The 15,878-nt window shown below is 45.5% G+C and overlaps 2 protein-coding genes across 2 annotated transcripts; both read left to right on the top strand.

Annotated features, from left to right (window-relative positions):
* Window positions 1-2,622: 2,622 nt before the first annotated feature.
* On the top strand, window positions 2,623-3,602 carry LOC123080703 (probable calcium-binding protein CML10). The gene has a single exon (XM_044503641.1). The coding sequence runs from the start codon at window positions 2,739-2,741 to the stop codon at window positions 3,312-3,314; it is 576 nt and encodes a 191-aa protein (XP_044359576.1). The 5' UTR covers window positions 2,623-2,738; the 3' UTR covers window positions 3,315-3,602.
* Window positions 3,603-12,031: 8,429 nt separating this feature from the next.
* LOC123075631 (phytochromobilin:ferredoxin oxidoreductase, chloroplastic) lies at window positions 12,032-14,845 on the top strand. Its single transcript, XM_044498188.1, has 8 exons — window positions 12,032-12,269; window positions 12,831-12,950; window positions 13,302-13,396; window positions 13,495-13,588; window positions 13,684-13,815; window positions 13,913-14,017; window positions 14,185-14,235; window positions 14,319-14,845. The coding sequence occupies exons 1-8, from the start codon at window positions 12,144-12,146 to the stop codon at window positions 14,505-14,507; spliced, it is 912 nt and encodes a 303-aa protein (XP_044354123.1). The 5' UTR covers window positions 12,032-12,143; the 3' UTR covers window positions 14,508-14,845.
* The last annotated feature ends 1,033 nt before the right edge of the window (window positions 14,846-15,878 follow it).

The raw sequence follows: 15,878 nt of genomic DNA, 5'->3' as shown, positions 1-15,878 counted from the left end.
GTCGGATACGACCCTTGCTAGCCCACCACGTCCCCACATATACACCAACCCAGACCAACCCCTAGCAATACATACTCTTCTCGCCCGCTCTGATTCCACTGCCCGTCTCCTCCCCTTCCTCCACCACGTCAGGCTCCTACAACAAATCCGGCTCCGTCGACGAGGACAGGATCTTGCACGAGGACTCTCGCAGCGAAGCCCCGGACGACGAAGAGCTCGCGTTCCGCATTGCCCTTCACTAGACACAGTTGGACTACGGCAGGAGCTCAAGCTCCGTGTCGTCCTCGGTGGTTCGGCGGCAAACTACGCGGTCGACCGTGCTGGCTCATCTCGTTCGCGCTCCACGATCATCCCCTTCAGGGTTTGCTCTTCCCAGCCAGCGATGGGTGCTCGTGCCCGCACTACCGATCCCACGTCGTTCGCACCTCCAGAATCGGAGCCATGGGCGGTCGCCACGCTCGGCAGAGGGTGATGGAGCCAAGATTATCCGGCCATTCTAGATGCCCTCATATTAGGAGGATGAGCTTCTACACGAAGTGCTTCCCCGATCCTTGACCTCGAGGGAGAAAGACACCTGTAGTCGCCACCGCAAAACTATTGCGGCTAGCCATCAAGGAGTCCGAGCGGGTCGCTCGGAAGAAGGTCGCCGACATGGTGAGAACCAAGCGCCTCGCCAAGGAGCTGGCCCGCGCCGCCAGGCGTCTCACAGGCATCCCCTCCTCGTCCTCATCCTCGTTCATTGGTGGCACCTCCATCGATGACGATAACCCCCTCCGGCCATGGACACCTATGCCGAGGACTGCCTTTGCCTCTGAAGACGCTAAGGGGAAGGGTCCGGCAAGGAGGCGGTGATACCTAATATCCCCTCTTAGTTTGCTATCGTCTTTTGTAATGTAGCTATGTTGAACTAGTTATGCCCGTTCCGATATGTGAATGCTATGTATATGCTGATCTGCGTTGTGTTATTCACATTGCGTGCATTGCATGGAATTGGGGGGTTGCATATGGGGGACACGGATTTGGACACCGGAAATTTGAGGGTGACCGGGCACTGTCCCTCCTTGAAACAAGCTTTTGCCCCACTTTATTATATATAAAGCAACAACACCAAACAATACAACAAGAAACGAAAGAAGGTTCGAGCGGGTCGCTCGAAAGAAGGTCGCCGACATGGTGAGAGCCAAGCGCCTCACCAACACAAAACGGATCGAAAGATACAACAAGAAACCTAGAGCTAGCATGCCTAGGACCGACCGACGATGACATAACTCTACGGCAACGCCCCCAGGAGGGTGATGGCGCAACGCGTCGCTGCTGCCGAGTCTGAGAACAGATAAGGGTTTTGACCCGGAGCCACGGAGCATGAACGAAACCCATGGCTACGCCTCCAAGAATAGAACGGCACCCACGGGCACCGTTGTGGCCGGCGCCAAGTGCAAAGCTTTCGCTCGGGAACCTAGCGTCGCCCCTAGACGTACAGGGTCCAATGTTGTGATGTGTGGTTGTAGATGCTCTAACATATCATAATATATGCGATGTGTAGCACGTCCGAGCAAGGAGCATAACAACATGTTCACTTCTTAGCAGCGCGTTGCTAAACTTTTCCACAGTATGTCAAAATGTTAATTTATTTTTCTCTCAAGTAATCAACATGTTAGTTCGAAAACCAGTCGGCCGCAGTCCCTCATCTTTTTTACCTACCAAAAAAAATCAACATGGTATATGTGTGTTCATTAAGAAGAGAATTGCAAGGTTACCTAAGAAAATCAAACAAAAACTAGCTACAAAGGGCAGTAATTAAGCCCCCACCGTCCATAGAAAACACCGGAAGGACCAACAAACGCAAAACCCACATCTGACGCATCGTGCCACATCACAGACCCATGACATACGTCAGCTAGGAAGCGTTTACAGTTACTTTGTCAATCTTTACCTTTGATGTCGTTTCGGTATCGCTCAAAGAAGAGGGTGTGCGTGTGTGTTCATAGGGTTGAGTGTATGTGTGTGCGCATGTGCGATTGTACTGTGTTATGCAAGATACAACTAACATGTTTTTTTAGTGGGACTAACATAGTTTATTAAGGAATATCATGGACATACTACCCTCATTTTTTTCCTCGAATGTTGCCACACTTGTGTTGACCAATTTATGTGGATAGCCAGGAATGAAGCGTGGCGAACTATTGGCTATGTATCCAACCACAAATGAAAGCGTGGCAGACTATCGACCATGGACCGAGCATGCTCGCCGGTCATGGGTCGAGACGAGGACCAACACTCGCCGGACTCAGTTTTTTATTTGTCTTTGAAACTTTCGCCGGAGTTAAGTTGAAGAGGGGAGTGACTCGCCGGCGCGGCGAAAGAGACCTACCTTTGGCCCGTCAGCCGTGGCCGTTGGCGTAATACGGTAATCCGCGATGGAATTGACGCGTGCGGGACCGGGCCCCTTCTCTCACTATCCACGACGGGCCCACCGTCAGAGACCACGCGCACCTGCCAGCGTGGCCCACGCCCACGCACAGCTAGCCAGAGTCGCACACCTTCCTCCGCTCCTTCCTCGGCTCCGCCTCCGACTCGCCAATGGTGGCTCATCCTCCTCCATCTATAAATACACCACGTCTCCCTCTGGAACGAACCTGCAACCACCGCAGAGCACGCCATCGAATCGAATCGAGCGAACCAAAGCCAAGAAGAGTTTCCTCGTTGCTAGCGCCGCCGAGCAGACGACGACGTCGGCGATGGGCAAGATCAAGATGCCGGCCCTGTTCCGCCGCCGCTCCTCCTCCAAGTCGCGGTCCGCCTCGCCGCCGCCGCCGCAGGACGAGCAGCAGGAGGGCACCCGGCCTGCGTCGGGCGCGGGGTCCCCGGCGCGGTCGGCGGAGGAGGAGATGGAGCGGGTGTTCCGCAAGTTCGACGCCAACGGCGACGGCCGGATCTCGCGGCCGGAGCTGGCCGCCCTCTTCGACAGCCTGGGCCACGCGGCCACGGAGGACGAGCTGACCCGCATGATGGCCGAGGCGGACGCGGACGGCGACGGCTTCATCAGCCTGGAGGAGTTCGCGGCGCTGAACGCCACCGCGCCCGGCGACGACGAGGAGGACCTGCGGCTGGCCTTCAAGGTGTTCGACGCGGACGGCAGCGGCGACATCTCGGCCGCCGAGCTGGCGCGCGTGCTCCACGGCCTCGGCGAGAAGGCCACGGTGCAGCAGTGCCGGCGCATGATCGAGGGCGTCGACAAGAACGGCGACGGGCTCATCTCCTTCGACGAGTTCAAGGTCATGATGGCCTCCGGCTTCACCGCCAAGATGGCCTGATCCATCCCCTCTTCTTGATTCAGCGATTTCGTCCGCGCCTTCCTCGCTCCTTCCCTCTCGCGTGCGGTGCGGATTAAGTGCGAATTAAGTGTACATAATTCAAGGATTAAAGGGCGGCCATTAGAGCGTGCGTGCGTTAGTAGATTCTTTGTTTCTTTGTCTTCTTGGTGGTGCCGAGTGCCGAGTAAGTAATAACTACTTAGAAATCTCTCGCGAATAATTGTCTCGCGATTATCTAAAGATCTGAGATACTACAATGGAATTGATGAGGTTGCCGGTTAATTGCCACATTGTTCTTGCCATCTCTGCTTTGAGTCTCAACTTCTTTTCACGCGTTTGTGAGCTGTGTGTGGTGACTTGTGCGGGCCAGATTATTAGATATTAGACGATTGGGATGTCTGGATCTGTGTTTCTGTTCAGAATCTGGATGTATGGTCGCCCATAACCTGGAAACTGCAGCGCCATCTTATTCCCCGCCCGTCGGTTCTGCTCGTCTTCTTGTTTGTTTTCGCAGTTGCGTCCAAGAGGGTTTTCGTCTTCCGTGCTCGGATTATTTAAGTACGATCTAGACTCCGGTAGTAGGGTCGGGACTTTTTTTGCCGCTGAAATATATACCGCGTACTACGTTTCTACTGCTTTCTTGCTGTTGTAGAAGTGGAGTCCTGTAAAGCCCAGTAGCTGAATTTGATGGGTGCACCAGTTGAAATTCAGATAGCGTGCATACCAATGCACCACTGCACTCGCATAGGCTATGCCTGAGGGTGGAAATTTCTACGGTGCCTTTGCAGGATGCCACTCCGATTTGGAATCCCTGTTCCTCGTGCCTCCAAACGGGCCCTGCACGCCAGGCCAAGCATAGTGGAGCACTAGAAAAACAGCACTTGCATTTTTTAACTGGGAGATTCCAGGACCTGAATCCTCCGAATAGTCTTCTCTGGCTGAACTAGTGGTGCTCGGTGTCGAAACATTCTTACCGATCTGGGAATTATATATATCTTTGAGATGAGTAGTGTTGGTATCAAGCTTGGAACGTGGCCTCGCAGCCACTGACAGTGGAGCGAGGCCGGGAATATTCTCGAGGAAACGGGCAGCTGCTGATAAAACGGTGGTAAACAATGCCGCAATGATTGATTGCAGCATCACAGCGGGGGGCCGGTGGTGGAACTTCTCTCCAAGTGCCTCATTCCTCGTAGTTTATCTGGGTAGTAGCAGAAGAATAAGCTGCGAGATTTGGTCTCGCGCTTCACAGTTTTTATTCTAATCCGCAGCCTGCTGCAAGTGGATTATAAGCATATAGGCAGGAAGAAAAAACGTACCACTAAGACAAGATGCATTGCGCTGAGATGCGTGCTGCTTGCACTGGGCCTTGTACCCGGCCCGGCCCGGCTCTCCAGGTGCATCTGCTTGGCCCCGCTCCGCTCGTCTCGTCTCACTCATCCATGTGCTCTGCTTGCACCGCCGTGGGCAGCATCATCAGGTGGAGCGGAGTGTGCCAGCACCTTGGGAGCGGGGAGGGAGGATGAGCGGCTTCGGCTTCGCGAGCGTGTTCCAGGTCTCGCTGCTACCTGCTGATTTTTTTCTTTTTGGTTACCTGCTGAATTTTGGTGCCTGGTGTCTGGAGTCTGAAGGAATCTCTTGTAAACAATGACCACAAGCACAGGCCTTATTTTTAGGAGAAAATGAATCCACGTCAGTGTTAAACACGCGATGAAAGCTAAGTACCGACAGCCAGCAGAGAAAGTTATGGCATCGATTACAAAAGGCTCTGAAAACAACACACAATACATCATCAGCTAGCAAGCAGAAGCCTAATTTCTTCAGATTGGCTGCTGTTGGTTGGTTTCTGACACGAGGTTTAGCCTATGATTCTCGGTTTGGTTTAATCTACAATGTGAATGCTGTTATTCCGCTATCTGAAACGACAGACGAGTAAACCGATATATTATTGACTACCGAGGGTTCAGACATCACTCTCGGCCACCGCCGTATAAGTGTCTGGCGAACAGAGAAACATGCTCCTACGTATAGCGATTTTTTTTATGTAATTGTCCATCTAGAATGCCTGAAACTGTAGGTCTCCTGTAATTATATCTGCTGATGCCGACCATATTTCACATTACAGAAGATGATCTTGTTCGCTGTCATGCTTTGAGGAAAAACTTCAACCTCATGCTCTTATATTAGTTTATGGAGGGAGTACAAGGCAACGCGCTGCAGCTGTTTTCAGTGCTCTCTCGTTTCGTGCCCACAAAATCAGATTACTTCGGAGCTTGACGGTCGAGAAGAAAACTCTGTTGGGGTATTTCAACTCCCAAGTGCAAAATCTCTCTTGACCAACTATCACAAAAGACTATGAACTGACATATAGGCTTACATATAAAGCTAATTCAATCTGGTATGCTGACTGATTATTAATCTTTCAGAAGAATTTGCAATGAGGCATGAGCCACCTCTCATCTTTCCTATAGTATTTTAGCGGTGCAAGCATTCTTGGTAGATGTAACGCGTCTGACTGTTTACTGATTTGGTTACAGCATTTTGTTGGGTAGCTACAGCAGGATTAACCACAAAACCTGTTGTGGCTTTACTTTGGTCTTTTGCAGGTTTTATGGCCAAAAAAAGCTATACATGCAGATGCAGTCAGACTTTATAACTTTGCCTATTGGTATCTTTATGAATGTTTAAATTTGACACATCAAAATGTTTTGGGATAAAGATATCTGAAAAGACACTTTTCATAATAATACATGTTTAATTTGTTCGATGAATATCATACCGTCTAATCATTGTTGATATTTTTGTTTTGAGATCTCTTATCTCTGTCTAAAATATCACTCAGTTTATGACTAGGGCTTAACTAGAGATAATTTAGCTAAACTAGAGATAAAGATATTGATGTCTTCTTATGGATGATCTTCAATAATAAGGGCTTAACTAGAGGTAATTTAGCTAAACGGCGCCATGTGGCTGATCCATCTTGTGTTTTCTGTGGTGAACTTGAAAACATTCAACATTTATTTTTTGATTGCATTATTGCTGCTCAAACTTGGAAAATAATTGCTGAGACGCTTGATATCCCTGTACCTTGCTGCTTTGATGATTTGTCTGTTTTTTGGAAAAGGGGAAAAATGCTATTGTTATTAACATGCTCACCGCTGCTGCCTTGTGGGGCTTACGGTTGCTTTGAAATGAATTTGTATTTCAGAGCCGATCTTGGCGAAACATGAAGTGTGTCTTGCGAATGGTGGGAGCTCTGGTGGGATAGTGGAAAGTGCTCTGCGCCGATGCTCAAGCTACACTGATCCTCGAATGTCTGCGTCTGCTTGATTACCATCGAGGAGAGTTACTTAGGATAGCTTGGGTTTGATCCTTTTGCTAGGTGGTTCTTGACTTTGTTGCTCTCTCTGAACCTCAGTAGTGATCCTTTTGATGCATATGCCCATGGAGGTTCTTGACTTTGCTGCTCTCTCTGAACCTGGATACGATCTTCCTATATTTTGAACCGACGCTTTTACTACTCCCGCACAACACAAAGTATTGTTGTCCTGTAAGTCATGAAACTTGCCACCTTTCCTGATGAAATAGACTAATACTACATCGGCAGATGTAAAATTGGATGAACTTGTCCCTGGTATAACAGTCCCAGACGAACTTGATAGGAATACAAGAAGACGTATTCAGAGTTCAGTCATGCACAACAGTCTCTGCGGCCTCTGCCTATGCGACACAATTCTTTGGTACTTTCTGCTCTTCCATGAAGCACTCGGCATGGGAGGCTTGGGCACCACTAAAAGTCAAGTTCTTTGCTTGGTTGGTCATTCAAGATAGGATATGAACCGCCGATAGATTGGCTAGACATTGTTGGCCAAATTGCGGCCTTTGTCCCCCTTTGCAAACGGGTACAAGAATCCGGAGTGCACCTCTTCTCCAACTGTCGCTTTATCATCTGTCTTTGGGACCTAGCGAACGAGTGGCTTCATCTTGACAGCATTGACACCTCCGTTTGGCATCTCAAGAGCTCCATCAAGGATTGGTGGACAAATCGTTCCGACATCAACACCGCCAATGGCAAGGCCATGGCATCCCTCACATTGCTCATCAGTTGGCTCAGACGGAACGAGAGAAATGCTCGGATTGTCCAATCTTGCTCACTAACATCAAAGGAGAGGTCCACCTTGCTGGAATTTTGTCTATTTTGGGCCAAGCCCAATAGCAGTTTCAGAAATTCCTAATAAATCCTAGAGGCCCACGCAGCCCATTCTTGCAAGGCAAGAGGTGGAACTAAAGTTTAGTCCGACATTGCTATTTTAGAGGGAGTTGGACCTCTTTATAAGGGAGGTTCTTTCCCCACATGTATGAGAATGAGAACAAGAGGGACATCCACGCGCGCTCCTCCTCCGCCGCCCCCCTCGCCGCGGGTTGCGGGAATGTGCCGAGCCGATGTCTAAATTTCGTTTCGTCTCCCTCGTTCCCTTCAGCTCCCGGCGCAGCCTCTCGCCTCCTTCTCTTGCGCCTATAAAAGGGAGGTCGCTCCTCTCAGAGAGACGCACCAGAACTATGTACAGGAGAAGGGTGATAAGGTTTTTGGGGAGCGCTCTGCACGACTACTGACTCCTTCGTCACGGACGCCCCGGACTCCGATGACTACTTTCCTGACGACGACTTCTTCCCAAACATCGACAACCTCCTCGACGACATGGCTGGCGAGGATGTCGACCCCAAGTCCAGTGCTTCTGCTGCTGCTGTCCCGTATGTGTTCTTGCTCTTTCTGTTAGAGGCCCTGCCACAGTTCCTTGTTCTAGTGTTTGCCCTAAATATGTTAGCTTCTACTTCATATATGCAACTTGCTATACTGTCTGCTCTAGATATGTTTGGTTACAGTTCATATATGAAGATGCTATTTACCTTCTCTTTGTCAGATCGCATGACTTGTTTTATCACTGCTATATTAGTCATGCTTTATCTACTATTTTTATTAATAAAATCATTGTGTAAATTGCTCATATTTTCAACACACCTTTGGGTGGCCCAGGGTACAAAAAATTTGGGGACCATTATGCTGGGAGAGAATCTTATTGTAACTTCGGGCTTGTAACACACACTCTATTCTTCTCTTAATTAATATATGAGGCAAATCTATTAAAGAAAAGCAACACAACAGTCTCTATGGAGCTGTTTGTCATGCGCTTTGCCTCCCTGAATAGATGCCAGTACAAATTCTTCGGTTGTAAGTTTCGAACGCGCCATGAACGCTAGCCGAGCATAGTGGAGCATAGTCAAATACGGGAGAAGCATGCAGCACTTGCACTTGTTTAAAGCGAGAATCCAGAACCTGAATCTTTCTGCCCAGTGACCAACATACTCGATCGGATTATATTCTTCAGTGTCAAGACATTCTTACTGATCGTATCGTAGAGCGTAATTCTTCAGAGTTTAGTATACTATAGTAATGGTGTAAGCAGCGACGGAACATGGCCTAGCAAGTGATGAGGAAAGCAGGGATTATTCCCTTGGTAATGGACAGATAATATTGTTGTAGTGGTTGCAGCATCCTGCTGGCCGGTGGTGGAACTGCGCTCTCCGTTAGCAGAATACTCGGAAAGCAAGAAGATTTGGTTCCGCCTCAGTGTGATCTACTTCCTCTATAGTCTATACCAAAATGTAGGGAGCCGCTGGACGTCAATCGACTGGATATAATATTTGAGTCAGTCACTTTTTGCATGTTTATGATTCTTTGGGCCGTGGCCATTGGCTGAGTAACGCCGCAGCCGTAAGAGCTAATGCATGCAACCGACCATTCTCCCGCATGTTGTCGCGTCAATGCCTAAGCAACTTAATTGCTGTTTACAGATGCATGCATAGACGGAAGACAACTTCATATATATACTCCACATCGATGTATATATGTACGTACGCATATGTATGTAAACAAAAAAAGCAAATAAAAATTTGTGTCATTGATATTACCCTTAAAGAAGAAAGAAGAAAGAAAATAATAAAATAACTAACAAAATTTGCACATAAATTGTGTTTTTTTATAACACGCAAAAATAAGCATATAATAGTGGTATCTTCGCAGAAAAGGAAAATTCCTAACAAGGAATGAATTAGTTGCAACGGTATTACCATTAAAGAATAAAAGGAAATGAAATAAAACCAATTCAAAATAACAAACTTTTCTAAGAATAAAGAAAAAAAAATAGTGCAATTTTACACATATATTGCATAGTACTTGCATATATACTTACACACGAAAAAAAATCAAAAGATAAGTTGTCTAAGAAATAATGAATTATCGGCATTAGTATTCCCTTTTAAGAAGAAGAAAATAAAAAATGACAAAATTTGCATGCAGTTTATACATAAATTGCTTTTTTTATAATGTGCAAGAATAAGCATATAATATTGGAATGATATCGGTATTACCTCTAAAGAAAGAAAATGAAATAAAATAAAAAGAAAAACAAAATCGGAATAATGAAGTCTTCTATGGAAGAATGAAACCCTTTAAGAAGAAAGAAAATGAAAAAACAAACAAAATCGAAATAATAAAGTTTTCTAGGCAATAATGAACCCCTTTAAGAAAAAAGAAAAAGATAAAAAAATCCATACAAGTTTGCACTGAAATTGCACTTTTACTAACATGCAAACAACGAACATATAATATTGCAATTTCGCACTCTACTATAATTTACACACATGTTGTATAGTACTTGCATGTATACTTATTTAAACACACAAAAATATAACATGTTCTAAAAAAGAATGAAGTAGTGGCATTGGTACCACCCTTTAAGAAGAAAGGAATGAAAAAAATCATGATAAAATTTGCACATAATTTACACATAAATTGCACTTTTTATAGCTATGCAAGAACTAACATATACTAGTAGAATTTACATAAAAAAATAAGTTTCAAAGAAGGAATGAATTAGTGTTAGTAGTATTACCCTTAAATAAGAGAGAAAGTGAAATAAAAACTAAAAATTAAAAATTCATCAAGATTAGTACAAAAATTGCACTTTTTACAATATGTAAAAAGAAACATATAGTAGTGAAATTTCCATACTCTAATATAATGTATACATGTAGTACTCGTGTGTATATATTTACACACACTCAACATCCAAAAATACGCATACAGAAAAATGAAAATTCAACAAAAAACAAAAAAAAAAGTTAAAACCCACCAAAAAAACCAATAAGAAAGAAAAAAGGAAAAGGAAAAACACATAGAAACAGAAAACTAGAATAACAAATAAAGCAAAAATACCCACAAAAGAAAGAATGAATATGTGGCATTGGTAATACCATTGAAGAACAAAAAAAATGGGAACCATAATCTAAAAAAACACTGGAAAAAATTGCACGAAGTATACATAAAAATTGCGATGTTTAAAAATATGCAAGAATAAGCATATAAAAGTGGAACTTTTGCAAAAACAAAATCTAGAACAAATGAATAGTGGCATTGGTATTAACCTTAAAGAATGAAGTACAGATAAAAAATATCAAAATAATGATTTTTTCTAAAAAGGAATGAAATAGTGGTGTTGGCATTTCCTTTAAGAAGAGAGAAATTATTAAAAAAAAAAATCTGCGCACAACTTTGCACCGAAATTGCATTTTACCATAATATGCAAAAATAATCATATAATCATGAAATTTTGGCACATTTTAATTGGTACTTGTATGCATATAATTACACGCAGCCAAAAACCAACAAAAACAAAAAATAACTAATAAAGAAAAGGAAAAAGGGAAAAAGAAAAACACAACCCAGAAGAACAAAAACGAGCCCAAGAAGCAATTCGACCCAAAATAGGGGTCAATCGATTCCGCACAGCCCAACCCAACAACATAACTAAACTGAAAAAAATAAATGAAAACAACACTAATCTCAATGCGCATCTAACGAACAGAAAATCAGCTGACCATAAAATGAAAAGTCAGCTGACTAAAAAGTAGCTAAAGTGCAAAATGTAAGACATTTTTTCGCTTGCATAGGCGATAAAAATCGTCTTGCATTTTATACCTGCTTAAATGTGTGTTTATTTACACGAGAACTCTTCAAATCACCTGACTAAAAGCCAAACTGCGTTCATCTCTTTCGGGCGTCACGTGCCCCCGTGGGGAAGCACATCGCCTTTCCTCTTCCTTCTTACCTCTTCTCCCCCAGTGGAGCATGGATCTCACCGGCGTGAAGCTTCCCCTCCCCTCCAGCTATCCCTCTCCTCTCCCAGCACACCCTTTGCAGCAAGCCTCTGTCATTCACCACCCCGGTCTTGTAGCATCGACCGCCATGAACTGTTTGCAGGTGGCTTCCTTGATCTCTCCTCCTCTAATCCAGACCGGGGACGGGGCACAAGATCTGGTCTTCACTACCCCCAAATATACCTGGAGCTCTTCAAGCTTGTCCCCCTCTCCCCTCCTCCTCTTGACGCCCTTCATTTATGCCGCGAGCTCTCCACCCACCGTCAATGTTGCGAGCTCCGCAACTTCTTCAGTGCTTTTTGCAACAAGGATCCTGTTGCAACAAGGGTTTTCTGTTACAATTAGGGTCTACAACGGGGGGCTACGTGTTATTTGTAACCTGATGTAGTACTACCAAGTGGCCAAGTTCTGCAAGTTGCTTTCTTCTTTGGGAAAAAAGAAACTGCATTATCACATCAAGATGCGTGCCGTATGGGTTGGTTGGATGGATGGATGGATGGAACGGGACGCCCTCCCACGTGTCCTTGCCTCTCCCCTCTCTTTCATGGCTCGCACACCGCAGCGGAGTGGTGGAGTGTACCAACTGGGCTGGGGAGGGGAAGGCAAGCAGAGGGGATGAGCGGCGGCGGCGTCGGTGCCGGCGGCGGGGTCCTGGGCGCCGGCTCCTCGTACCAGAGGTTCGTCCGCACCGCGCTGGAGCAGACCCGCCACCGCACCGCCCTCACGCCACACCCCTCGCAGGTTGGTTCCTGCTACTACTGCTTCCCTTGCTCGCCTTGCTGAGCTCCCTGTTCCTCTTTCCTTGCGACCTTGCAACTTTGCAAGTCCAAGCTCGGGACACGCTGCGCCGGCGAGCATGCTCTGTCTGCTCGAGGTGACTAGCAAAGCTGTAACTGCATATTGGTGCCCATGCTAGCACAGCCCGTTAGGCAGGTGTCCACGAATTCAGATGCGCCCGCTAATTGAAAATTCAGTCTAAAACAGAGAAGCAGAATCACTGCTGTTGTGCTGTCGCGCTAGTACCAGCTGAATTTCGGTTCTTGGTCTTTGTCTGACGCCCTGGGGTGGACTCTGAACGAATCCTGTAAACAACGACCCCAACCACGAGCCTCATTTCTTCAGATACATAATTGTTGACTACTTAAGGCCTTGAGGGTCAGTCTAGAGTCTGGTATAGGCATTTTTTTAATGCAATTGCCCATCTAGAACATCTTAAAGTGTAGGTCTCCTGTAACAATGTCAGCTGACGCCAGTCATATTTCTCATTACAGAAGATGACTTTGTCCTGTGTCATGCTTCCAGGAAAAGTTCAGGCTCATACGAGCCAACGACGATGCTGCTGTTTTGGATGCTCTCTCATTCACCGCCCCCAAGATCAGACTGCTTCGCAGCTTGACAGTTGAGAAGAAAAACTCGGTCCAGGTACTTCATCTCCAAGTCCAAAGTTCCCTTGACCAAAACCCTCCAACAACTATCCTGAAAGGCTATGAACTGAAAGATAGGTTTACATCTGAAGTTGATTATATCTGAATATTACAGCTGCAGTTTGTTCTATCTGATTATATCTGAAGTTCCATAATATTACAGGTTTTATTTGTTCTATGAATATCGTACAGTCGAACCAGTGGTGATATTTTCCTTTTAAAATCTCTTATCTTTGTCTAAAACATCATTCAGTTTATGACTGAAGGAACAAGGGAGTGTCCTGGAGGATTTTATTTATCAAGGCATATGATCCACAAAGCTATACTTATAATGCATATGCCCATGCAGGTTCTAGACTTTGCTGCTTTCTCTGAACCTGAATACGATCTTCCAATATTTTGCGCCAACGCTTTTACTACTCCTGCACAGAGTATTGTTGTCTTGTAAGTGTCATGATATGTAATGTCATTCAAGACTTAATTACTGTGCTTAAACTAGAATATGAATAATGGCCTGAATGAACTATTTGAATTTCTTGCAGGGACCTCAATCCGCTATACGATATCACTGAAGACAGGGATTACAAAGATAAATACTACAGGAATTTGATGCCTCTTATACAGAAGTATAGTGAGGTACTTGGATCTTATCCTTCACCCAGATGTATTACCCCAGTCTTCTTCTATTAGCTTTATACACAGAGTGTTATCTTTATTTAGAGAAAATGCAGCTTCTGCCATGGGGTGGCAAGATTACGAGCGAATCTCTGAGATTCTTCTCTCCAATCGTGATCTGGACTATATTTGAGCCCACTGAACGCAACCATCATGTTCTGTATTCAGCTTTGATGGATTACTATAAGGTATTCACGATTGCTCTGTTAAATTTTTAAACTGTTGTGCCAAACATGCAATTCCAAGTATCATGCTCTTTGTTTTCTCATGTTTCTGACGACGCAGGCTTGGCTTCAGTTAACGGATCAAGCGGCTGAAGAAAATGACAAAACAAAAGTTGTTCGTAACAGAGAAGCGCAACATAGATATCTCACATGGAGGGCTGAAAAGGTTTGTATTTTTCAAAAACCATGCACAGAAAGTTATATTGATTGACTAGTGATTTATCATTACACTGTTACCTGCGCCAAATTAGGACTGCTCATTAGATATTATCATTTGTAAAACCAGCTGCTACAGAGCATCTTCCACTAACTTCGTGCCTTGTCTATGGGCAGGATCCTGGGTTTCCACTTCTGAAGAAGTTGATTGGTGAAAGCTATGCCAAGGTTTCTCTTCTGCCAACATTCACTATATTTACACACACCCAATTCATGTTATTTGCAGAGTTACTTGTTGCTTTGATATTCAGGATTTGGTGACTGAGTTCCTGTTCGAAGGAGTGCATTCTCTTGGAAGTAAATCTTTCCTGGACTATTTCCCCGAGTACGCGCGTGACGACGGAACAGTAAACAAGAAGAGGAGTATGATTGGGAAATCTTTCGAAGCTAGGCCTTGGGATGCTACCGGAGAATTCATTGGTGGCAAGGATGCAGAATGAGATCTTTAGCTGTAGGATCTGCACGAGCAATCCTTCGGGTTTTCCTGAATTCGCCTTGGGATGCTACCAGAGAATTCATTGGTGGTGAGGATGCATGATGAGATCTTTTGCAGTAGGATCCACATGGGCATTCTTAGGGTTTTGCTGAGCTCCTAGCGACAATCATTTTCGTGACCCTCTTGCTTCTCAGGTTTCATTTTAACATTCTTCGTTACACGCTGTCCGGGCTACTTTGTATCTTTGTAATTTCATCTGAATGGTCTGTGTAGCTTAAAAAAACTTGTGTAATATTGGATTGGGTGCAATATCAATAGTAACTTAGACTGATATTATATATATCCGTCACCTAGTTGTGAGAAAATACAGATGCAACATAGGGTAGAAACCAGCAGCCGTCGTGTATAAACAGGCAAAGATGAATAATTTACATGATTTTTTGGAACGAAGACGCTAGAAGCGTCCAGCTTTAAATTAATAAAGCCCCAAGGCATCAAGGTCAAAAAGTTACAAACTGACATGAGCGAAAAGATAACAGCAGTTCCACACGACCAGCTACCACCAAAATAAAGGTTCTGCACGCAGGCACAAATATTACATCCAAACTAAACAAACCAGCGCTGCTAGTCCTAGCCAACAGTACATAAGTACTTAATACTCCACAAGCATCACCCGAGCGGCGGGTCTTGTCTTGCCACAGCCTTGATCGTCTTGATGCGCGTCATGGCCTCCGACATGCGATCAGCATCGCACTCCTTCTCCAACGGTGTCCACGTCTGTAAAAATAAATGGCATTTGAAGATCACATCAACGGAATGGTTAGGGAATTTCTTCTCAATCGCAATTTTATTCCATGTCGTCCAAGGAGCCCACAACAATGCCCCTACGCATCGCCAAGCGATTCTACCGCTAGTCCTTTTCAGGGTTTTGAGGATGGTGATCAGATCAGCGCCCGAGGCTGGGTTCCAGTTCGAGTGGAATGCTTCCCTTACCGCACTCCACGCGAACTTGGCCAGGTGACATCTAAAAAAGACGTGGTTAGCATCTTCACCGAGGCCGCACACAGTGCAAGAGCCATCAGCCGGGCCGTTGTGCTTGGCCACATTATCCGAAGTAGGCAGCCTATTCCTAAACATTTGCCACATGAAGATTTTAATCTTCAAGGGCAGGCCTGCCTTCCATAGCCCCCTTGCTATGTCTAGTGTTGTCCCTTCGGTTAGTTTGTTGTAAAGGGATTTTTCACCGTAAAGTTTTTGGAGGCGGTCAAGCTCCACTCTACCGAATCAGCGTCCGTGCCTAATCGATAGCCGCCAGCCATCCCATGACTCTCGTTCGGCGTTGGTGAGTGCCCGCAAAAAGTGTATCGCAGGGGGG

Source organism: Triticum aestivum, chromosome 3D (assembly GCF_018294505.1).
Source record: "Triticum aestivum cultivar Chinese Spring chromosome 3D, IWGSC CS RefSeq v2.1, whole genome shotgun sequence".
Taxonomy (NCBI): domain Eukaryota; kingdom Viridiplantae; phylum Streptophyta; class Magnoliopsida; order Poales; family Poaceae; genus Triticum; species Triticum aestivum.
This window is presented reverse-complemented; position numbering and strand designations above follow the sequence as displayed.

Coding starts and splice junctions, on each gene's coding strand:
- LOC123080703 (XM_044503641.1), top strand. CDS start 2,739: ATGGGCAAGATCAAGATGCCGGCCCTGTTCCGCCGCCGCTCCTCCTCC.
- LOC123075631 (XM_044498188.1), top strand. CDS start 12,144: ATGAGCGGCGGCGGCGTCGGTGCCGGCGGCGGGGTCCTGGGCGCCGGC. Junction 13,397..13,494: donor GCACAGAGTATTGTTGTCTT/GTAAGTGTCATG, acceptor AATTTCTTGCAG/GGACCTCAATCCGCTATACG. Junction 14,236..14,318: donor TTGGTGAAAGCTATGCCAAG/GTTTCTCTTCTG, acceptor TTTGATATTCAG/GATTTGGTGACTGAGTTCCT.